Source organism: Periophthalmus magnuspinnatus, chromosome 16, assembly GCF_009829125.3.
Source record: "Periophthalmus magnuspinnatus isolate fPerMag1 chromosome 16, fPerMag1.2.pri, whole genome shotgun sequence".
Taxonomy (NCBI): domain Eukaryota; kingdom Metazoa; phylum Chordata; class Actinopteri; order Gobiiformes; family Gobiidae; genus Periophthalmus; species Periophthalmus magnuspinnatus.
Genome location: NC_047141.1, coordinates 6,296,756 through 6,320,964, shown reverse-complemented (window position 1 = coordinate 6,320,964; position 24,209 = coordinate 6,296,756). Strand labels below are relative to the sequence as shown.

The 24,209-nt window shown below is 45.9% G+C and overlaps 1 protein-coding gene across 1 annotated transcript; it reads left to right on the top strand.

Annotated features, from left to right (window-relative positions):
* Window positions 1-1,851: 1,851 nt before the first annotated feature.
* On the top strand, window positions 1,852-19,008 carry notchl (notch receptor, like). The gene is made up of 11 exons (XM_033981765.2): window positions 1,852-1,971; window positions 8,591-8,735; window positions 9,548-9,880; window positions 10,740-10,960; window positions 12,391-12,727; window positions 13,175-13,350; window positions 13,869-13,930; window positions 14,018-14,141; window positions 15,771-15,868; window positions 16,241-16,566; window positions 18,418-19,008. Exons 1-11 carry the CDS (start codon window positions 1,911-1,913, stop codon window positions 18,917-18,919), a joined length of 2,385 nt encoding a protein of 794 aa, XP_033837656.1. The 5' UTR covers window positions 1,852-1,910; the 3' UTR covers window positions 18,920-19,008.
* The last annotated feature ends 5,201 nt before the right edge of the window (window positions 19,009-24,209 follow it).

The window sequence follows — 24,209 nt, the reverse complement described above, 5'->3', positions numbered from 1 at the left end:
AAATGATCCTTTTTCCTCTGCACGTCTGCAGGTCTCAAGTCCAACCCAACAAAGAAACCTGACCTAAAGACAAGGACAGAATAAAATAGCTTCAAATAAATAAATACTACTCTTTTACTATTGTTTACATCCATTTGAAAATAATAAACACAATTCAAAATATTCAGTTACAATATTATCATATGAATAAACCAAGTGAAATAGTTTAAATGTGGTTATTACTGGTTCTATTTTTTAGAGTGCATAGTCAATACACTTATAACAAAAATAACACAAAATAGCTTTAAAGCGCATTACAAATACACTATGTCTTTTAGTTCTAATAATCTACACCAAAATAATAACAAAGTGACAATAAATTGCACTTGACTTTCACCGGTAATGTTTACAGTGCTCTGACGCACGTTAGCTCAACAGGCTAACAGGAACACAGCACCTTTAAGTTACATGAAGGATGTAATTGAACAACCCACAGCTAATCGTTTTGATCTCTGAAAAGGGTATTTTTATTGTCAAAAGGCTAGAGGAGGTTAGCATAAGGTTAGCAGAGGTTAGCATGCTAAGTTAGCACAATGCATCGGCCGTGTCCCACTCCGTGAGTGAATTCTGGAGGTTCTGCGCTTTCACCTGAGGCTTGTCCATAAACTGAGAGTGAGACACACTTGTATGTCTCTGTCTGTAGCTTACGGCTCTGGACACACAGGGTCAGTTGTGATTGTAATAGCTTTTTAAACTTTAAGAGCACAGGCTATATACACTTCCTTTAAAGGCTCAGTGTGTAACTTTTCTGTTTATGCTCACACAGTAGAGTGCATATTTTGCCAGGTATTTTTGAGCACGTAATTAAATAATCCTTATGTTTAGCTGTAAAATTCCGTGCAGTGTTCCGCTCACAAGCCTCCATCACCCGTTCTCCCACACGACAACTGTCCATAAATACTGTACACTACAACCAGACAAACCTGACGCTCTGTGCAGTAGTTTAGTGGGTCACACGCTGATTGTGTTGTGATAGTGCTCTGAAGGAGTAGTAGACACAAAGACATCACAGTGGACACCGGGTGGACATGTCTTTAGAGTCTATTTAAGGAGCTCCTCACACTTAGACTGACCACTGCTGCTCTTTGAACTCCAAACTGTTTCCTGCATTTCCTCTTCACTCACATGTGGTCATCGGGGGGCCAGTCCAGATGATTCATGCACTACACCAGTGCTTCTGAAACGTTTTACTCAAAGTACCTACAAAGAAAATAATTGGCTTTCTGAGTCCAACCAGAGCTAAACCAGAAATAAAACAGGATTAAATGAGGTCTAAAGCCTACGTTATTCAAATTCTCCATAAATATACAAAAACATGATTCAAAACAATACACTACAGCTTCACAAACCTGATGCAATGTGCAGTAGCTTCGTTAGTGGGATTTAGACTGATTGTGTTGTGATAGCACTCTGAGGGGGGAGCATGGAGAGCAAAGGGAGGGGGGACTCAGAGCATCAGAAACAAAAGTGAAACTTATAAAACATGTTAATACGTTGTTTTGGGCGAATATAGCATTTTTAAAACAATCAAAGGTAACATGGTGATCTAAATATGCTTTGTGTAATACTCCCTCTATAAGTAAGAGAACTATCCCTTTGGTGTCTTGACTTAAATGAAACCTAAACGTTAAAAGTCCATAATTCTTGAAGTGATTGCCAAACAGCAGCCGTATATTTTAAATGTAAAATGACGCACCGAGCCTGAGTGACCTTCTATTCTTATGTACACAGTCGCAGGAAGTAGTCCAGTATCCTGTGGGCTGTGAGAAAGGCCGGGCTGCGGGGAGGTGCTCAGTCCTGGTCCTGGTCTGGTCCTGGTCTGGTCCTGGTCTGGTCCTGGTCTGGTCCTGGAGCAGCAGACACAGGGGGATATGGCAGCCCGATGGTCCCTGAGGACGCTCATTCTCCTGGGACTGAGCTGGAGCGGCCAAGGTAGGACAACCACACATGGATCTGTTTGCAACATGTAGATACAACATGTGTAAAAGAAAGCATGTGTGTTTTTTTATTCATTTTCAGAAATTTTGAGTCTTGTCTCAGTGTAGCAGCAGAGAGGAGGATAATTCAAAATAATTATTAAAATATTTTTATTGAAACAAACATTGGGTATACTTTAGAAAATAAAATATCATAAAGTGTCATGAGCAATCTAAACCTAGATTAGACCAGGACTAAACCAGGACTAGAACAGGACTAAAGAAAAGAGGACTAAAGTGTGAATATAGCCTATGTAACTTTTCTGGAGGAGCCTTTCTCCATAAAGATATTATTATTTTGTCTGCAATGTTCCACAGTATGGCACATAAACAAATTGTTCTCATTCCCAGTTTATGGACAGGCCTCATGTGAAAGCTCAGAACCTCCAGAATTCACTCACTGAGCTGCAGAGGCTGCACTAGCACTGATTCATGATTGTCTGCAGGTGCTGGGGTTTAGGTAGTGACCATTCAGATCAGAGAGAGGCATTTTAGGTTCAAACCAACTGAGAGACTCACATGAGGCTCATTCTCTTTTCTGATTGGATAATCGTCTTGAACCAAAACACATAAATATATACATATGTTTGATTTCAGCGTGTACTTGACTGGGGACACAGGTCATGCTTATGAAATAAAACATTTTTACATACAGTTTCTTCAGAAAAGTTATGGGTTTGTGTGACGTCAGTGTCTCACAAAGTAAACGTCCCAGTGGAAACATGACCCTTTTAAAATGGGGGAATTCCTTTTAGTTAAAGCAAGGGTGTTATGCAAAATATAATTATATATTTATATATAGTATTTCAGTGACCTCTCCCCCACACTATTCAAGCCCTCCTTAGGGTTAACTGTAAGGTTCTGTGCAATGCTCCACCCACAAGCCTACGTCACCCATGATAAATATAAAAAAAAAAAATATGATACAAAACTGTACACTACAACTTCACAAACCTGATGTGATGTGGAGTAGTTTCATTAATGGGACGCATGCTGATTGTGTTGTGATAGTGCTCTGAAGGGGGAGTGACTTAACATGGGGAGCAAAGACAGGAGAGACTCAGCATCAAAAACAAAAGTGAAACTTATAAAACAGGTTAATACATTGTTTTCGGCAAATATAGCGTTTTCAGAACAACAAAATACATTTCATCCACTGTCCTAAGGCAGGTCAAAATATTAAAGACGTGTTTTACTTCTATGGGGTATTCACTGCTAACACGTAACATGTTTAGATCACCATGTTACTTTTTATTGTTTTGAAAATGCTATATTCACCAAAAGCAACATATTAGCATGTTTTATAAGTTTGACGTCTAAAACTTCTTCAGACATGTATTTAATCTTATAATGTTATAACATAGACAATACTCTCCTCTTTAAACATTCAGTTGAACAACACCAAACACATATATAACTGTTCAGAGCCCATTGTTTCTGTAAATTATTGGAACTTCATATTCTAGTAGAGTCCCTGCACACACACCTGCCAAAGAGATCACCCCCTCCATCACGGTCCTATTGTCAAGGTGACTCCTCCCCCCTCGACCTTCATCCCGCCCCTGCCCGCTCCGTTTCCTGTTCACTTCTGCCGGACACTTCCTGTTTGTGTCGCGACCACTTCCCCCTCCCTCTCCCTCCCTGTAACGGTCAGTTTCTCCGCCTGACCTCTCTCCATTAAGAACAGAGCTTAATGACGTAGACCAGACTCCAGAGACCAGACCAGATCCCAGAGGCCGAACCAGGGACCAGACCAGAGACCAGAGACCAGGGACCAGACCAGAGACCAGAGCAGAGACCAGAGACCAGACCAGAGACCAGAGACCAGACCAGAGACCAGAGACCAGAGACCAGACCAGAGACCAGAGACCGAACCAGGGACAGACCAGAGACCAGAGGCCAGACCAGGGACCAGACCAGAGACCAGAGACCAGACCAGAGACCAGAGACCAGGGACCAGACCAGAGACCAGACCAGAGACCAGACCAGAGACCAGAGACCAGACCAGAGACCAGAGACCAGACCAGAGACCAGAGACCAGAGACCAGAGACCAGAGACCAGAGACCAGACCAGAGACCAGAGACCGAACCAGGGACCAGACCAGAGACCAGAGGCCAGACCAGGGACCAGACCACAGACCAGAGACCAGACCAGAGACCAGACCAGAGACCAGACCAGAGACCAGAGATCAGAGACCAGACCAGAGACCAGAGACCAGACCAGAGACCAGACCAGAGACCAGACTCCAGAGACCAGAGACCAGACCAGAGACCAGACCAGAGACCAGAGACCAGACCAGAGACCAGACCAGAGACCAGACCAGAGACCAGAGACCAGAGACCAGAGACCAGACCAGAGACCAAACCAGAGACCAGAGACCAGACCAGAGACCAGAGACCAGACCAGAGACCAGACCAGAGACCAGAGACCAGAGACCAGAGACCAGACCAGAGACCAGAGACCAGACCAGAGACCAAACCAGAGACCAGACCAGAGACCAGAGACCAGACCAGAGACCAGACCAGAGACCATACCAGAGACCAGACCAGAGACCAGAGACCAGACCAGAGACCAGAGGCCAAACCAGGGACCAGACCAGAGACCAGAGACCAGACCAGAGACCAGACCAGATCCCAGAGGCCAGACCAGGGACCAGACCAGAGACCAGACCAGGGACCAGACCAGAGACCAGACCAGGGACCAGACCAGAGACCAGAGACCAGAGACCAGACCAGAGACCAGACCAGAGACCAGACCAGAGACCAGACCAGAGACCAGGTGAGATCCCAGAGGCCAAACCAAGGACCAGACCAGAGACCAGAGACCAGACCAGAGACCAGACCAGAGACCAGAGACCAGACCAGATCCCAGAGGCCAAACCAGGGACCAGACCAGAGACCAGAGCAGAGACCAGAGACCAGACCAGAGACCAGAGACCAGACCAGAGACCAGAGACCAGAGACCAGACCAGAGACCAGAGACCGAACCAGGGACAGACCAGAGACCAGAGGCCAGACCAGGGACCAGACCAGAGACCAGAGACCAGACCAGAGACCAGAGACCAGGGACCAGACCAGAGACCAGACCAGAGACCAGACCAGAGACCAGAGACCAGACCAGAGACCAGAGACCAGACCAGAGACCAGAAACCAGAGACCAGACCAGAGACCAGAGACCGAACCAGGGACCAGACCAGAGACCAGAGGCCAGACCAGGGACCAGACCACAGACCAGAGACCAGACCAGAGACCAGACCAGAGACCAGACCAGAGACCAGAGATCAGAGACCAGACCAGAGACCAGAGACCAGACCAGAGACCAGACCAGAGACCAGAGACCAGACTCCAGAGACCAGAGACCAGACCAGAGACCAGACCAGAGACCAGAGACCAGACCAGAGACCAGACCAGAGACCAGAGACCAGACCAGAGACCAGACCAGAGACCAAACCAGAGACCAGAGACCAGACCAGAGACCAGAGACCAGACCAGAGACCAGAGACCAGAGACCAGAGACCAGACCAGAGACCAGACCAGAGACCAAACCAGAGACCAGACCAGAGACCAGAGACCAGACCAGAGACCAGACCAGAGACCATACCAGAGACCAGACCAGAGACCAGACCAGACACCAGAGACCAGACCAGAGACCAGACCAGAGACCAGAGGCCAAACCAGGGACCAGACCAGAGACCAGAGACCAGACCAGAGACCAGACCAGATCCCAGAGGCCAGACCAGGGACCAGACCAGAGACCAGACCAGGGACCAGACCAGAGACCAGACCAGGGACCAGACCAGAGACCAGAGACCAGAGACCAGACCAGAGACCAGACGAGAGACCAGAGACCAGACCAGAGACCAGACCAGAGACCAGGTGAGATCCCAGAGGCCAAACCAGGGACCAGACCAGAGACCAGAGACCAGACCAGAGACCAGACCAGAGACCAGAGACCAGACCAGATCCCAGAGGCCAAACCAGGGACCAGACCAGAGACCAGAGACCAGACCAGAGACCAGACCAGAGACCAGACCAGAGACCAGAGGCCAAACCAGGGACCAGACCAGAGACCAGACCAGAGACCAGTTGAGATCCCAGAGGCCAAACCAGGGACCAGACCAGAGACCAGAGACCAGAGACCAGACCAGAGACCAGACCAGATCCCAGAGGCCAAACCAGGGACCAGACCAGAGACCAGACCAGATCCCAGAGACCAGACCAGAGACCAGAGGCCAAACCAGGGACCAGACCAGAGACCAGAGACCAGAGACCAGACCAGATCCCAGAGGCCAAACCAGGGACCAGACCAGAGACCAGGGACCAGACCAGAGGCCGAACCAGGGACCAGACCAGAGACCAGAGACCAGACCAGAGACCAGAGGCCAAACCAGGGACCAGACCAGAGACCAGAGACCAGGGACCAGACCAGAGACCAGACCAGGGACCAGACCAGAGACCAGACCAGAGACCAGACAAGAGACCAGACCAGGGACCAGACCAGAGACCAGACCAGAGACCAGACCAGAGAGACCAGAGACCAGACCAGAGACCAGACCAGATCCCAGAGGCCAGACCAGGGACCAGGCCAGAGACCAGACCAGGGACCAGACCAGAGACCAGAGACTAGACCAGAGACTAGACCAGAGACCAGACCAGAGACCAGACCAGAGACCAGACCAGAGACCAGAGACCAGACCAGAGACCAGACCAGAGACTAGACCAGAGACCAGACCAGATCCCAGAAACCAGAAACCAAAAACCAGATAAGAGTACAAACTGGGACAAGAGACCCAATCAGAGTTCAGATCTGAATCCAGACCTGAATAAGACCCGAGATGAAATCGTAGTCCAGACCAGAGTCCAGACCAGACCAGTTGGTATGACCTCACTGTTATGAATAGTGCTAATGCTTTAGAACAATGAGAGCTGTATCCGTTTATACCCAGGCCCCCACAGAAGACATAACATACGGTTAAATGGAGACGAGACCAGTCTCCAAACCAAAGACCAGATCAGAAACTAGACCAGAGACCAGACCATAGACCAAATCAGAAACACCGGTTGAGGAGGCTGTTAGTGCTGATGCCTCATTGACAAATGGGGTCTGACAGATTAGGGGTTATGTAAATAACTGTAGAAGAATACAATGTGTGTGTGAGTTGGCAGGTTCAACACATTGCAGGGGCTGCAGTCACACTTGTACACACACTGTGACTACATGACCAAAGGTCCTCATTAGGTCAATTCTTCAATATTAGATGGATCCAGTCATACTCAGGCTCTCAGTGGAGCATTTATGGTAAGATATGGGGTTGTTTAGGTTAAAGGAACTGCATATAGTGTACATGTTTGCTGTTTTTAAAAAAGGTACAACAATCACAACTGAACCTGTGTGTCCAGAGCCTTAACCTGCAGATAGAGACATATACAAGTGTGGACGGGATATGGACGGACCTCATGTGAAAGCTCAGAACCTCCAGAATTCACTCACTGAGCTGCAGAGGCTGCACTAGAACTGACTCATGATTGGCTGCAGATGCTGGGGTTTAGGTAGTGACCATTCAGATCAGAGAGAGGCATTTTAGGTTTAAACCAACTGGATTTCAGCATTAAAACTGGCAACACAAATGAGAGACTCATGTGAAACTTATTCTGCTTTCTGATTAGATAATTATCTTGAGAACCAAATCACCTGATAAATAAATGGGACCTTATGTCTAATGTTTTTGTATTAATGTGGCATTACAAGTGGGTGACAAAGTAAACATAACTAAATTATGATAAGGTAAAAATAAACCAGCAACGCCACTGAGTTTAACTAAACAGATGAAATAACAACTAAAGCATACGGCACACAGGTTTGCTCACTGATGGAGGCAAGTGAGCTCTAAGTTAAATTAGGACTTCTGGTTGTTATACTTTCATTCACTATAAAAAAGGCCCAATATCATTCCGGAGGAGCTGGAGTCCACACAAACCCATCACCACAGACAAGGAGCATTGCATTGCCCACAGTAGAGCAGAGCCCGGCCCTCAGCTACACCTCATGGATGCTTTTTTAGTTTTTGCTCCACTGCCACCTACTGGTTACTCCATAAAGTCCACCCTACTACGTTAAGAATAAATCTGCATTAGAAATGCTATCAGTAAAAGCTATATCTAATTTGGACATGTTTACCTCATGTTTGGGGAGAGAGATAGATCAAGTTGATTTATACCTAGCAGCACCTGCAGCCAATCATGAATCAGTGCTACTGCAGCATCTGCAGCTCAGTAAGTGAATTCTGGAAGTTCTGAGCTTTTCACATGAGGCCTGTCCATAAACTGAGAATGGGACAAACTTGTGTGTGTCTCTATCTGCAGGTTAAGGCTCTGGACACACAGGTTCCACTGTGATTGTAATGCCTTTTTTAAAACAGTAAGAGCACAGTCTACATACAGTTCCTTTAAGGTTATGCTCACCTTTTTATAGAAGCAGACAATTTTCAGTGAGGGTGTGTAGGTCCACAATGCTGCACTTACATTTAATGATACTACCTACCAATGTCTTTCTAATGCATGTATAATGTGCACAGCTGTGTCCAGTGACCCCTGGGGCCAGTGTCCAGTCAGCAGGAACTGTAAGGACAAGTTTGGGGACGGTGCATGTGACAAAGAGTGTAAGGAGCCTGAGTGTCTGCGGGACGGCTTTGACTGTGTCCAGGAGCGCCCTGCCTGCAAGTGAGTGTTTAATGTCCACACAAGGCCCATAGTCCAGTTTGACTATAACCCTAACCCCCAATCAGACCCTAACCCACAAACCACGTAACCCTAACCCCAATATGACCCCAACTCCCTTACCCTAAGCCCCAATCAGACCGTAACCCCCAAACCATGTAACACTAAGCAATAACCCCCAATCTCACCCTAACCACGTAACCTCCCTAAACCATAACGCCCAAGCTGACCCTAACCCCCTAAACCTAAACCCCAATCTGACCCTTACCCTCAACCCAAAATCCAACCTGACTATAACAATAATAACCTGACTCCTAACTCTAAGCCCCAAATCTGACTGACACTCCCAAACACAAATCTAACCCTAACCCAAAAGCCCAATCTGACCCTAACCCCCTATCAATAAACCCCAATCTGACCCTTACCACCTAACCCAAAACCCAACCTACCCTAACCTCCTAACTCTTACCCCCAATCTGACCCTAACCCAACAGCCCAAGGTGACCCCAACCCCTAATGTGACCCTGACCCTTACCCCTAACCCCCTCACCCTAACTCTAACCCTAACCCTCAATCTGACCCTAGCGCTCTTACTCTGCTCTCAGACACCAGAAGGAAGGCTTTATAATTAGATGCAAACAGTACACAGTGGATTTATTTTGATCTCAAAAGCTACAATGTATCTGTACTGGGACAAATTTTGTTCAAATTCATGAAAAGAAAAACTTTCAAATCTGAAAAAAAAGTCATAAAAATTTCTTCTGCCTTGTAACTTTTCTCTTGGTTGATCACATAATTCCTGTTTGTTTCCTCAGTCCAGGCCACATCCAGTACTGTCGCAACCACTACGGCAACTCCCACTGCGACCGCGGCTGTGACAGTGCCCCCTGTGGGTGGGACGGGGGTGACTGCATGTCCCAGCAGACCCCCGTGTGGGCTAAGGGGACCCTCCTGGTACACACCCGGCTCCCTCTCTCTCAGGGCGCCTTCACTAACTCCTCTGTGCTGTGGGCCCTCAGCGTAGTGCTCCAGTCCCCTCTGAAGCTAAGGGGGGCCACTCCCTTTGGCTCTTCTAGAGACCTGTTCCACTACGGCCCTGGGCAGCTGGAGGAGCTCCTCACGCAGGCCACAGACAGTGATGCTAATGGGTATGTACACTACAGCCATCCCAGAGGTGCACCAAAGTCTTCTGTATGGGATGTGTAAATGTAAGTTCAAAGTGTTGTTGTTATGAATGGCAGGTGTTCTAATTTGTGGTATTGCTACTGCAGAACTACTTTAACTATTACTCATAAACACCCATAACGTTATCTATTCTTATAGCTCTTATATTTAAAGTTTGTTGACATTTCAGCTATAAGGAGGGAAGTATTTTGGAAAGGTTTTATGAACATTGGTGTGAATAATCTAATTGAACCTATATGCATTTTTATATAGCCATTTTAAACCATGCTGTGTTGAGATTATGTTGAGGTTCAAACTGTCACAGAAGTTGTACATCATAGAAAATTATCAAAATTCTCGTTCATTATTTATTTGACAGGGACATAGTCATACATAGTCATAGGCAGAGCATGCAGCTGATGTGATGCATGTAAGTGTATAACTAGTGCTAATTCTCAGCTTCTGTCCCTGGTTGGGCTTTTCTCTACACTAAGCATTTCAACTGTTTAAAAGCAAATCTTTAAAACACATATTTATGTGCAACATGTCAGTCACTCCCACATTCAAACACATTCACATACACACACAGTGCAGAATTCAATTGTTGGAATAGACTTTTTCATTAGAGGCTGTTACTGAAAGGCCATTCTGATTTACTTGGGCTCATAATAGAAAACCAGCAGCTCTGCATATTTAGCTCTGTGTAACAAAGAACTTCAATCAGGATTGACATAATAATTGCATTAAGAACATTTTGTAGAATCATTTTGTGAATAACACTATAGCAATGTGAATACATGTGTACAGTATCTTTACCTCACTGCTGTGTCTGTGTGTGTGCAGTTCCCTCCTGGCCCTGCAGGTGGATAATCGGCCCTGCTCCTCGGTGCCCTCCTCCTGTTTCCCCTATAGCACTGAGGCAGCATCCTTCCTGCGCGCAGTGCTCCAGCTGCAGCCCGCTCTCAAAGCCACCCTGCCCGAGCTCCAGGCAGTTATCAGCCTCAGGGGCCTCAGGGAGGAGCTGGGGACCAGGGACCAGGAGAACCCTAGTGTGGAGGTCAAACGTAAGCCTTACTCAGTGTTCTTTTGTGTATTTATTGGCCTCATCTCCTGGGGTGCATTTAAAATTACTTCTACGTTTCTGGAGAAATGTCTTGAAACTATAAATGGTCCAGAGAAAATACAGAATGACCCTCATTTATGAAACTTTCTTACGGCAAAACTGGCACATATATCTGGTCTGTGACCAAAATGGATTTATCAAACTTGATGTGAGCGCATGGTGCGCATGGTGTGCACACATTGTACAGCAGGTCTGGAGGTGACGTTCCAAATACACTCATTTTAAACAAACTGCAGAATGCTCAGGGCCATGCGGCTGATGCTACACTTTTTAAAGTCCAAAACACATCCCAAGTTCTCATCATGAGATCATTGATGTAAGCATAAATTTGAACACAAACCTCTGCACATCAGCCCAGAGCAGAACCACAAAAGCGGTAAAGACACGGCTGAAGCACTCACCATGGCTTGCTCACTCTCCTGTGGGTGAGGCCTAATGAAACATGAATATTTTGGGGCATGTCATTAAAATGACGTTGGTTTTCTGTCACTACATTTATCACCAGCTGTTCGTGCTTACAGCAGGATGGCAACTAGGTACACAGGTTCATAAATACCATGCGCCCTCTGGATTATGTACAAATATACACACAAGTATACACTCTTTTCACTGCAACGTTGACAAATGAGGACCATCGTTTATGAATTTATTTAGACCACTGGAATATCAAAATTCTATGCTAAAGATTTCAACAGACAGGTTAAAATGTATAATATTGGGGACAGGAGGATGTGGTTTTACATATTAGCTAGAGAATTGCCACATCAATATTTCACCAGCATTGCTGTTGTATAAATATGGGGTTAGAGTGTTTGGTGGTGGGAGGGGCACAACCTTTTAGAGTAGAGTGAATGAGTAATACACCGTAAAATACTTTGGGCGTCTTGAAAGGTGCTACATAAATCCAATGCATTGTCATAATTATTATTAACTCTCACAAATGGACCATAAAAGGAGCACTTTTATGGAGCATTGTTCACATCAGTTAAGAGTTGTGGGCAGCCACAATGCAGCGTCTGAGGACCCATTCTCAGGAATAGATCTTTGTGACGAGCACTGGAGGATTTTTCTACCGTGCATGTTTAAGGCTGGTGGAAACCTAACTGGACCCTCACAGAAAGTGCCCGACCTGTCTGGGAAATGAACTGGGAACTTCCTTTCTGTGAGGAAAGTGCTAACCACTCTGCCACTTTACCACTGTGGCCAGTTATATGGGGATAAACATGAGATAAATCTATTTTTAACTGCTGCTAGGCCCTGTTATAGCTTTACATTGCCATTTTAAACACTATGTATTAGTTTGAATTGTATGTTATTACATATTTAATTTTTTGTTTGTAATAAATCAACATAAAGGTATATCTTTGGCAGCCCCCATGGCGTCGTGGATGTGGGCCGTGGTTGCTGTGGCGCTGGCTCTGCTTCTGCTTCTGTGCGTGGCGGTGCTGATGGTGATGAGGAGGGTGAGACAGCGGGCGCACACAGGGGGCACTCACAGCAGCACCCAAGGGAGCCGCAGCCTCTCCATGAGCACCCGTCCCACCAAGACCAAAGCCACACCCTGGGGAGGACCCGGCACTGTTCCGGATCCCAGAATACACTCGGCTCGGGACAGGGACAAACTGGGTCTGAGGAAAAAGAAGAAAGCCAAGGAGGCAGAGAAGAGGCGCAGACGTGAGCCGCTGGGGGAGGACGCCATGCGCATGAGGTCAGCCACCAGCTGTCAACACTCACACTTCAGAGTGGGAGAATGGAATCTCAAAAGGAATATATATTTTTTTGGATTAGATAGTCATGGGTACACATTATAAACTATAACGTAAGTAGATCATAATTTTACATTGTGTTTATTGTAAAGTGCAATGTTGATCTAAAGCATCTTATGAATAGAAACGGATCCCTTGACCTCCTGTTCAAAACTACAGAAGAGAGAAACCCCGTCCAAACCCGGGGTTTGAACATGGCTGCAAGTTTCAGTGAATGGGCAATGTTCAGTGCCTTGTGTTTACTTTGGTGACTGTGCAGCCCACCGACCATGTGCAGTAGTGCTCCTCTCCCAAAAGAAGCCGTAGGCCCATAGCATAACCTGTTGTGCACTTGAATATGCTTGAATGATCCTTACGTTTATGAGTGACACATGGCTTGTGCTCTGCAGGCCTCTGAGGAGGGAGCAGGACATTGGGAGTGACACAGACGTGACACAGAGCTCCATGGAGGACATCGCCAGCCGCTGCACCAAACGCCATGAGGCCGCCTTCATCTGTGACCATCGCAGCCCAGGAGAAAGAGCCTACAGGGGGGCAGCAGGCCAGGGGCGCACGCCCTCACAGGGTAAGGCCAACACCTCTTTTAAAGAAGCACCATGTAACTTTGCTGCTGGAGGCTCCACTTCCTGCTTGTCTTCATATATGGATATGTTATTTCTTAGCTTAAATGTTGTCTGTCTTTTTTGACACATGCAGTTGGCATCAAAGTGCACAGCTCTCTTATGGGGTTGTGGTAAAAAAGGACTGTGGATGAGTTTGTAGCAAATTTAAATTACATAATTTGGAGAATTAGTGCAGTGAATTTATTGATCGACAAATATCAATAGATCTTATCAACCATCAGTTTCTCTGGATTATCATTATCATATCGTATCGGCCATGAAAAAAAAACATATTGGTTGATCTTTAGTAATAATAAAGTAAATGTTTACTACATTCAAGGCAAAGTAATAACGTTTCCACAGAGACAAGCAGGTGGCAGAACTATCACCAGAAAGGTTACATAATGCACCTTTAAGTACTTAGCACATTTAAGCAAGTTAAATGATTCATAATCCATAATGTACTTGTGTTGTATGCCAGCGCCCCCTAGAGGTTGGGAAAGAAATGCCATGCCTCCTCCTCTGCTCAGCCCTCCTCAGCATGTACGTTCTGTTCACATTTTGATGTGTTTATATTTAACGTTTCACATCTGGAACATAAAATGACCCACATGTTCTGCCTGTGAGCAGTCTGCAGAGTGGTGCGGCCCAGACGGATCGGTGGTTCTGATCCGAGCGGTCAGGAGCGGGCTGGACAGGGTGGTGCTGGAGCTGCTGAGAGCTGGAGTCCCGGTCAACAACACTGACCACACAGGTGAGGCTCCCAGCACAGACACAACAGTTTTATGAGAGAGTGAGCATGGACACTGCAACACCCTGCTGTTGGTCTGCACAGGAAAGATCAGACATGTGGAGGGTTCATAGACATTTTACAACAACAAGAATATGTAAATGAAATCCACCGCTTGTTACAGTGAGATGTAACTATGAAGAGAAGGGACCTATAGGATCTTAAGAACAAAATGTAAAATAATCATTACACAAATAGCATGTCCTCTTTACATTGGTTTTATGGAGAACTGTCCTCTCAACAAAGTAGAAGTCTAGCTTCAACTAATGCAGAAATAAAAGTAGTTAGTTAGTTAATCTACAGGGTGTCCATAAAGCCTCTTTACAATTAAAAAAAAAAAAAATTAATTACAAAGGGAAGTGATAAGATATATTCATCAGATGTGTTCTATTGTACTCAATGGTTATACAAGTTTTTAATCAAACTGGGGTCTACATGTTTGTAACATTTCCAGACTATTCATAGTCTGGAAATGTTTGATTCAGGGATGGACCATGGGGATTGGAAGGGATGGACCATGTGGATTTCAGACCTCTGGATTTCATTCTGTGGGGATTTGTTAAAGATATTGTGTATCGAAGAAAAATACGAGATATTACTGAACTAAAGCAAAAAATAACAGATGCAATTGCCACCATTGATGAGGCTCTGCTAGAGCAAAACTGGCAAGAAATCAAGTATCATCTTGATCATCTTTGTGCCACTAATGATGCCCATATAGAGATGTATTAAATGAGGTAAAAACTTTGGAAATCACAACAGAACAAGACATCTTATCAATTGCCACCAATACATTTTTTAAACTAAAGTCTTGGACTCCCTATATTTTTAGGACAATATTATATTTGGATCACATTTGTGAGCAGAAACCAAACTCTTGCATTGCAGTTAAAGGTCCTATATTGCACAAAATTGACTCTTGTGAGCTGTTAGTCATGTCGTTACCTCCTCAAAAACATACCTGTAGTTGTGATTTAGTTTTATTCACACATGTTTGAGCAATCCTTTATACTTAGTCTGTCTACATCTTCAAAGCTCAAAATGTTCTGTTCCACCTTGTGATGTCATGTAGTCGTAGTTTTCAAGTTATCAACAAACTTTTACCTTGAAACTTTTACCTGAAATTATCCAAATGATTTTTGTGAAGGTGTATGGAGTTTAAAAACACAGTAGAGCACTTCCTGTATTACCACATGACGTCACAAGGAGGAACAGAGTGTTTTCAGTTGTAAACCAGACTTAAACAAAGTGCTAGGAGGTGGAGTCGTGTGCTTATACAGTGCACTGGAGTGAATGAGAGTAGCACACTGGCCTTTTGTCTCTCACCTCCTGTTTTTGTCTCTGTGCCTGTCTCTCCATGACTCCCCTTGTGTCCCGCTCCCGTCCAGATGTCCCTCTGTTGCCGTCCCCTGACTCTGACCTCATCTAACATTCTTCCCTTCCCATTACCTTCCCCTTCGTGCTTGCCTTGTGTTCTATCTGCCTGTTCCCTACACCCTTGGCTATCTTGTGGGATGGTTGTTGTGGCTTTGTGACCCCCTCCGTGTGCCCCTCCCTCGTGTCCTGCCCGCTCTTACACTCACTGTCTCTCAGGGAGGTCGGCGCTGCACTGGGCATGCTCAGTAAACCACTTGTCTTTGGCGAGGACTCTCATCCGCTATGGTGCAGCTGTGGACCTCCAGGACAATAAGGTAACATTATTATAAAATTATGCAGAGTAAGGGGGCATGATGCACAATGTACTATTAGTTAATCATTTTGATGAAGATTATAATTTTACTTCCTGGTTGGACATGATGTGAGCTGCTGATGTGACATACGAAGGTAATTACATAACTGTTACCTACTACTTCTACTTGGCCTGAGCGGGCTCTCTAAACCACAGGACCTCTAATCACTGAGCCACTTCTTCACAAACTGCACTTGGCTAATGTAAAACTATGATAAATATTATGCTAGACCACCAAATAAGGTTATAAAGAGAAAAATATGAAAATTTGTCATACATATGTCTATTACTGACTCCTGAAGTTTCATCCCTTCTTGCAATCTTTCTTCCACAGGGTGAAACGGCTCTCTTCTTGTCCGCACTGCATGGTTGCTATGACACTGCCAGGCTCCTCCTCCTTCATGGAGCCAACTTGGACCTCCGGGACAGAAGGGGCCGGCATGCGGTGGACGCTGCTCAAGAGGGCATGCACCACCAGATCCTGGAGATGCTCCTGTCTCACCAGATGCACAGAAGGCCGGCCGCGGTGCAGGACAGCAGCTGCGACGTGCTGTGGGACGACCGCGGAGTGGCCTACCCCTCCTGCTCATGGGGGGGCGCTCAAGGACTGCCCGGAAGGAGCGCATCGTTCTCCGGCACCATAGGAGCTCTGCCCCCAAGGTGAGCAAGTGGCAGAAGCAGGCCTATGTTCATGTAGGAAGGTTAAAGATTCTATATTGTGCAAAATTTTAGAGCTTTATGCCATGTTATAATTATGTTACCTCATCAAAAAACATACCTGGAGTTGTATTTTGTTTTATTCACACGTTTGAGTAATGTATATATATCTCCAAAGCTCAAAATGCTCTGTTCCACCTTTTGATGTCACGTAGTGGTAGTTTTAAAGTTAACAATGACCTTATACCTTAGTGCACTAGAAGCAGGCAATTCCAGAGCTGAAATTATCCAAATTCTAGTGAAGGTGTGTGGAGTTTAAAAACACAATGGAGCACTTCCTGCATTACCACATGACATCACAAGGAGGAACAGAGCGTTTTCAGTTTGAGAGAAGAACTAAAACACAACTCCAGGTATGTTTGTGATGTGGAAACAACATTGTAACATTATTACATTATTATTATTTTATAACATTGGAAAATAGTGTAACATGGGCCCTTTAATGTCAGGAGGGACGCTCTGCTGCAATTGGTCACTCATAGGACCAAGCTTATTTTTTTATGTTAGGACATGGGTTATGTTTAAGGTTAGCGTAAGGGATTGGGTTAAAGTTTGGGTTTGGTTAAGTTTAAAAATAGGATTATGTTAAGGTTAGGACATTGTTTCAGGGTAGTTAACATTAACATAAAAAATTGTCTCCTACTAGCCAGCCTTATCTCAATTTACATAATAAAATAAATATATATATGTAATATTTTAGGCCTGTGCAAATCAACAGAAGCATTACTGTATAAACCAGCCCTACGTGACCACCCTCCAGACCTGCATTTGCATGCTAACTGTGTTACCTTTAGTGAAAACCACTGAACTCATAAACTCAGCACAGTGTATAATCAGGATGCTCACAATGCTTACGCTAAGTGAGGAATAAATTCAGACCAAACCATTTAAAATTAGCTACTTTTGTTTTTCATGTTTTGAAAACTGTAAAAATCAAGTAGCCCTACTGCACCTTTAAATTCAACATTTTGAGGACATTTCCCCATTCAAAAGATATTTTGTTTTAAACGGGCAATCGCTACGGCAACAATCCTAATTTTTCATCATTGTGCCAATGAATAGGCCAATAATTGGTGTTTTTCAGATTTTATAATGTGATGATGTCATACTCCCACATGGGGGCAAGAGCCAGATTGTCACTGATTACAATGTACTTTACCATGAAATATATGAACATGAATTATTATTAATTAGACTGAACAGCTCTGTGTGTTTGTATATTTGCATTTTACCAATATTCATTTTAGCTTCCTCAATCTGTGTTAAATATTATTGGCCCATAGACTGTTGTGATGTCATGTTTTCATATGTGTCAAAATGTGTCTTGCCCCCAGTGCAAATATACAGATATACAAATATTACCAGAGGATCAAGAAGTGCGCACAAGCATACTAGTTGTTGTTAACTTTACCGTGACAACAAAATCCACCTCTGGAAAACAAATCTGGAAAACATTTGGGCCACGGCAAACTGTTTAAAATGAACTAGTTCTGTTTTTCACATTTTAAAGACCCTAAGGTTGGGTTGTTCTAGCGAGTTCTAGGGTCAAGTCACTAATAGAAATAATCACATTGAAGATTTGTAAATTTATTTTCAATGAATAAGGAAATCTGTCTCTTGCCTCGATCTGAGAGAATGACATCACATTCTGAAACCTGAAAATAACCAATAGAGCAAAGATTTACAGGTGAAGAATAAGGAGACTTTGTAGACACAAGTGAACAGAGACACACTGTCAAAGCACCAAATATGTCCAGGACATGCACATTAATGTTCTATATTCTTTCTTCTCAGTGATTGGTCCCCTGGCAGAGTGCAGTACCCCTCCCCTCACACCTGGAGGCCCCAGATCAACCAATCAACAACAGCCCTAGTCCCTCCCCGAATCATGGGCCGCTCTCCTCGACCAATCAGCACTCTGCAGGAAGTTACATCAGAGGACGAGGACCGTGAAAGGCCTCAGGACGTCCCAAGGCCCATAACCCCTCACTTCCTGTCTCCTCAGCCCGCCCCTCGCCAGCGCTCCTTCTCCTGTACCCAGCATGCACTGCAGCGACGCCCCAGTGCTCCACAGCCAGAGCCCAACTATGTCATCGTAACGCCACCAGCAGCCAATGAGTATGCAGAGAGAACCCTGCCCCCTCCCTCAGAAACCAGCGTCCAATTGAACGGCCCCGCTGTCCCCGCTGAGAACTTAAACAGGGCGGAGGCAGTGGCAGTGAGTCCCGCCCACCTGGAGCAGAAAAACCGCGAGCGGCCCCAGAGCCATGGAGACCCCACACAAACTGCCCTCTGAACCTCTGTCTCCTGCTGTGAACACTGTACCCCGTCCAACTCCAGTCAACTTTGCTCTTCGCTGGTCTATACTTTAGTAACAGCACATTATACACCACATGGTATTTTTTATGTTTTTATTTGCAAATAAGTGAAATAAAGTCAAAACATAACCACAAACTGTCCAACTGATGCAATAGGACTTTATCACTTGCTCTCTTCTATTGTATTGTACACACATAAGTCTCATTGAAAGCTCTGTGCATTTACACTCATTTGGGGCAAAAGAAGTGTCATGGACAATTGAATGTTGAATCAATATTCAATTAAATTAACTGAATAACAATAACAAGAAAACAGTCATCTCACAGGGCTTAACAAGGTTGTTGATTTAAATAACAGAAAGTTCGAAAATCAAAGGGTGAGGCAAACATCACCCAGAACAGTATGGGCTCATTAAACCAGGTGAGGGAAGGGGAGGGTCCGGGTCCACAGACCAGGATCAGGGCAAAGGAGGGACATCTAGGGTCTAGTTATCACTGAGCAGGCAGTGGCCAGACATCTGAAACAGTTGACAGTGAACTGAATAGTGAATGTTGTCAGGGAAAGTAAGAGGAAACAAAGGATAGTGCTCAAGTTACCATACTTCCCCTATATATAGTTGCTCCTAAAGCAGCTTAACTAGCTTTCTGCTCCTAACTGGCCTGGTCATAAGCTCATTCAAAGAAGGATCTTTTGTGTGGCTGGGTGTGTACTGTGTTGGACGTACAGAGTGACCAGGGGGAAGTGTCCAACATGCTCCAAGATGCGGTACATTATTAGTTGCCTATTTAGATCTGTACTGATAATGAAACTTTAACTGGGCAGTCCAAAATGTAAAAATACAAAGAAAATGCTTATTAGCTAAAATGTCTCCTTTCACCAGGTAAAGGTCCACATGTGTAAGTGAAACCTCGAGATGTCACTGATGTGCAAGGACAGGAAATGTCTCTGATAGTTTAATAACTTGCTTCATTAGCCTAAATTGAATCTTTTTAATATTGGTCATGCCTGTAATTTCTTCAAATATTGATCAAATTATTGCAAATAGGTGCAGTGTTTCTAGGGATTGGATTTCATGCTTTGCCAGTAAATGCTGTAGGGAATAATAAGGTCCCTACCCATCCGTGAAACCTCAAACCTATGAAATGAGTGAGTTCTATCAGACAGTATGCCTATTTATAAGGTCTAATGGACATTTTTGATCCTCTCTAAAAAAAAACTATATGATCATAGCAGCTTCAGTCATCCAGCTCTCTTTCATAAGAGTTGTGTCAGGTGTGTTTAGAAGATTCTTTTTGTCTTCTTTTTATAATGAACTGTGTGTTTTCTTCGAATAGGGCAAATATTGTAAAAAGTTAAGTGGCTATTCTACCTGGCATGTTTGTCCGAGGTGTCACTGGCTGCTGTGAGGTGTTTTCTTCAGCTGTTGTTCCCAGTCGTGGTCAGTTCGACAGATCTGGCAGATCTACCTGACCACGCCTGTATGACCCTGTTGTTTGGGAATAGAACCCTCATGGACTAAACAGTATCGAGGATGTGTGGCTCACTGACAGTAGCACAGTTATAATTGATATTGATTCATGTCTGGACTATGAAGCTGAGACTGTTGTTTTGCCTCTGCTGTTTAAAGTTGTCAAAAGTATCAAAAATCTGATACTAATCCATCCATCCATCCATCCATTTTCTTCCGCTTATCCGGGGCCGGGTCGCGGGGGCAGCAGTCTAAGCAGGGACTCCCAGACTTCCCTCACCCCAGACACGTCCTCCAGCTCCTCCGGTGGGACCCCAAGGCGTTCCCAGGCCAGCCGAGAGACATAGTCCCTCCAGCGTGTCCTGGGTCTTCCCCGGGGCCTCCTCCCGGTGGGACATGCCCAGAACACCTCCCTAGGGAGGCGTCCAGGAGGCATCCTGAGCAGATGCCCGAGCCACCTCAGCTGGTTCCTCTCAACGTGTAGGAGCAGCGGCTCTACTCCGAGCTCCTCCCGTGTGACCGAGCTCCTCACCCTATCCCTAAGGGTGCGCCCGGCCACTCTGCGGAGGAAGCCCATTTCAGCCGCTTGTATCCGCGATCTTGTCCTTTCGGTCATTACCCAAAGCTCATGACCATAGGTGAGGGTAGGAACGTAGATTGACCGGTAAATCGAGAGCTTCGCCTTCCGGCTCAGCTCCTTCTTTACCACAACGGACCGATACAGCGACCGCATCACTGCAGACGCTGCACCGATCCGCCTGTCAATCTCACGCTCCATCCTTCCCTCACTCGTGAACAAGACCCCGAGATACTTGAACTCCTCCACTTGGGGCAGAGACTCACCACCCACCCGGAGGGAGCAAACCACCTTTTTCCGGTCGAGAACCATGGCCTCGGATTTGGAGGAGCTGATTCTCATCCCAGCCGCTTCACACTCGGCTGCAAACCGCCCCAGTGCCTGCTGCAGGTCCTGGCTCGAAGAAGCCATCAGGACAACATCATCTGCAAACAGCAGAGATGAAATCCTGTGGTTCCCAAACCAGGCCCCCTCCGGCCCCTGGCTGCGCCTAGAAATTCTGTCCATAAATATAATGAACAGAACCGGTGACAAAGGGCAGCCCTGGCGGAGTCCAACATGCACTGGGAACAGGTCTGACTTACTGCCGGCAATGCGAACACAGCTCCTGCTCCGGTCATACAGGGACCGGACAGCCCTTAGCAAAGAGCCCCGGACCCCATACTCCCAGAGCACCCCCCAAAGGACACCACGAGGGACACGGTCGAATGCCTTCTCCAGATCCACAAAACACATGTGGACTGGTTGGGCATACTCCCATGAGCCCTCGAGGACCCGATGGAGAGTATAGAGCTGGTCCAGTGTTCCACGACCAGGACGAAAACCACACTGCTCTTCCTGAATCCGAGGTTCGACTATCGGTCGGATTCTCCTCTCCAGCACCCTGGAATAGACCTTACCGGGAAGGCTGAGGAGTGTGATTCCCCTGTAATTGGAACACACCCTCCGGTCCCCCTTTTTATACAGAGGGATCACCACCCCGGTCTGCCATTCCACAGGTACTGTCCCCGACCGCCACGCGATGTTGCAGAGACATGTCAGCCAAGACAGTCCCACAACATCCAGAGACTTGAGGTACTCAGGACGGATCTCATCCACCCCCGGAGCCTTGCCACCGAGGAGCTTGCCAACCACCTCAGTGACTTCAGCCAGGGTGATGGACGAGTCCGCCTCTGGGTCCCCAGTTTCTGCTTCCTCCTCGGAAGACGTGACAGTGGGATTGAGGAGATCCTCAAAGTATTCCTTCCACCGCCCGACAACATCCCCAGTCGAGGTCAGCAGCTCTCCACCCGCACTGTAAACAGTGTTGGTGAAGCACTGCTTTCCCCTCCTGAGGCGTCGGACAGTTTGCCAGAATCTCTTTGAGGCCGTCCGATAGTCCTCCTCCATGGCCTCCCCGAACTCCTCCCAACCCCGAGTTTTTGCCTCTGCGACTGCCCGAGCCGCGGCACGCTTGGCCCGTCGGTACTCATCAGCTGCCTCAGGAGTCCCACGAGCCAACAAGGCTCGATAGGACTCCTTCTTCAGCTTGACGGCATCCCTTACTTCCGGTGTCCACCACCGGGTTCGGGGATTGCCGCCGCGACAAGCACCACAGACCTTACGACCACAGCTACGAGCAGCCGCATCGACAATAGAGGTGGAGAACATGGCCCACTCGGAGTCCATGTCTCCAACCTCCCCCGGAATCAGGGAGAAGCTCTCCCGGAGGTGGGAGTTGAAGACCCCCCTGACAGAGGGCTCCGCCAGACGTTCCCAGCAGACCCTCACAATGCGCTTGGGTCTGCCAGGTCTGTCCGGCTTCCTCCTCCGCCAGCGGATCCAACTCACCACCAGGTGGTGATCAGTTGACAGCTCAGCCCCTCTCTTCACCCGAGTGTCCAAGACACGCGGTCGGAGGTCAGATGACACGACAACAAAGTCGATCATCGACCTCCGACCTAGAGTGTCCTGGTGCCATGTGCACCGATGGACACCCTTGTGCTCGAACATGGTGTTTGTTATGGACAAGCTGTGACTAGCACAGAAGTCCAATAACAAAACACCGCTCGGGTTCAGATCGGGGAGGCCGTTCCTCCCAATCACGCCCCTCTGATACTAATTGATACTAAAATTAGTATTGAAACTAGATATTTATTTGAGAAAGACTTATTACTAAAAAGTCCCATTCACAGGACAGAAATGAACCTTTCCTGAATATCTTTAGAATGATCTTGTGCTGTATCTTTCACAAGTATAAGACACAGACTAGTATACACCTATGGACCACTATGGAACCTACTGGAAGAATGAGGGATTACACACATACAAGGCCACATGGGAAGAGAAAAGAAAGAAATACCATTTAATGTTGAAAATCACATTCTGTTGTTTAATTATACAACTCAAATTCATTTATACAATACATTTAAATTCAGATGGCCAGAGCCTTTCACATAAAAGTCAACAAAAAACAAATATACAGATAACATGATACATAGACAAAGAACAATAAAACAATAAGACGCCAACAAAACACAGTCTGTAGTGAATATCAAATCTATTCCTTAGTATCAAAATCGAGGTTTACATTTTTGTATCGTGACAACACTAATGATGATCTACTCAACAATGTCTACACAGTGGTAAATCAAATTTTAAATCCCATTATCCTAGATTCAATTCAATTCATTTATTTTTGTAACGCCCAAAATCACAACAACAGTTGTCTCGAAGGGCGTTCATGTTTTGGTTGATGGGGGAAACTGGAGTACCCGGAGGAAACCCATCCAGACACGGGGAGAAACATGAAAAACTCCACACAGAAAGGCCTGGGTGACCCGGGGATCGAACCAAACCCTCTTGCTGTGAGACATGAGCCACTCAGCCACCGTGCTGCCTACACACAAAAACAAACAGGAAAAATTAGACACAACAGGAAAAACCTCATTAACCTCATGTCAGTTTTATTACCATTTATTTTTTGTAGGGATGCACAGACATATCATCCCAGTACCAGTATCGGCCGATATTCACATGATTTAGTAATATTGGTATTGGTCAAAAGCACCGACTGCTGATATCGCGCTCCTGTAATTAGCTCAATGCTCATCTAATTCACTTGTGACCTGCGGTAAACATAATGTTTTTATAGACATTATTTGACAAGTGTTCCTCCTAAATGATCAGTTTAGACACGTTTACTGCGTCATAGTTAAGATATTGTCTGATGGATATTATAAT

Bases quoted from the DNA above. Each gene is read 5' to 3' on its own strand.
- notchl (XM_033981765.2), top strand. From the start codon at position 1,911: ATGGCAGCCCGATGGTCCCTGAGGACGCTCATTCTCCTGGGACTGAGC. The intron at 8,736-9,547 runs GTGAGTGTTTAA...TTGTTTCCTCAG, and splicing joins CAGGAGCGCCCTGCCTGCAA to TCCAGGCCACATCCAGTACT. The intron at 16,567-18,417 runs GTGAGCAAGTGG...CTTTCTTCTCAG, and splicing joins ATAGGAGCTCTGCCCCCAAG to TGATTGGTCCCCTGGCAGAG.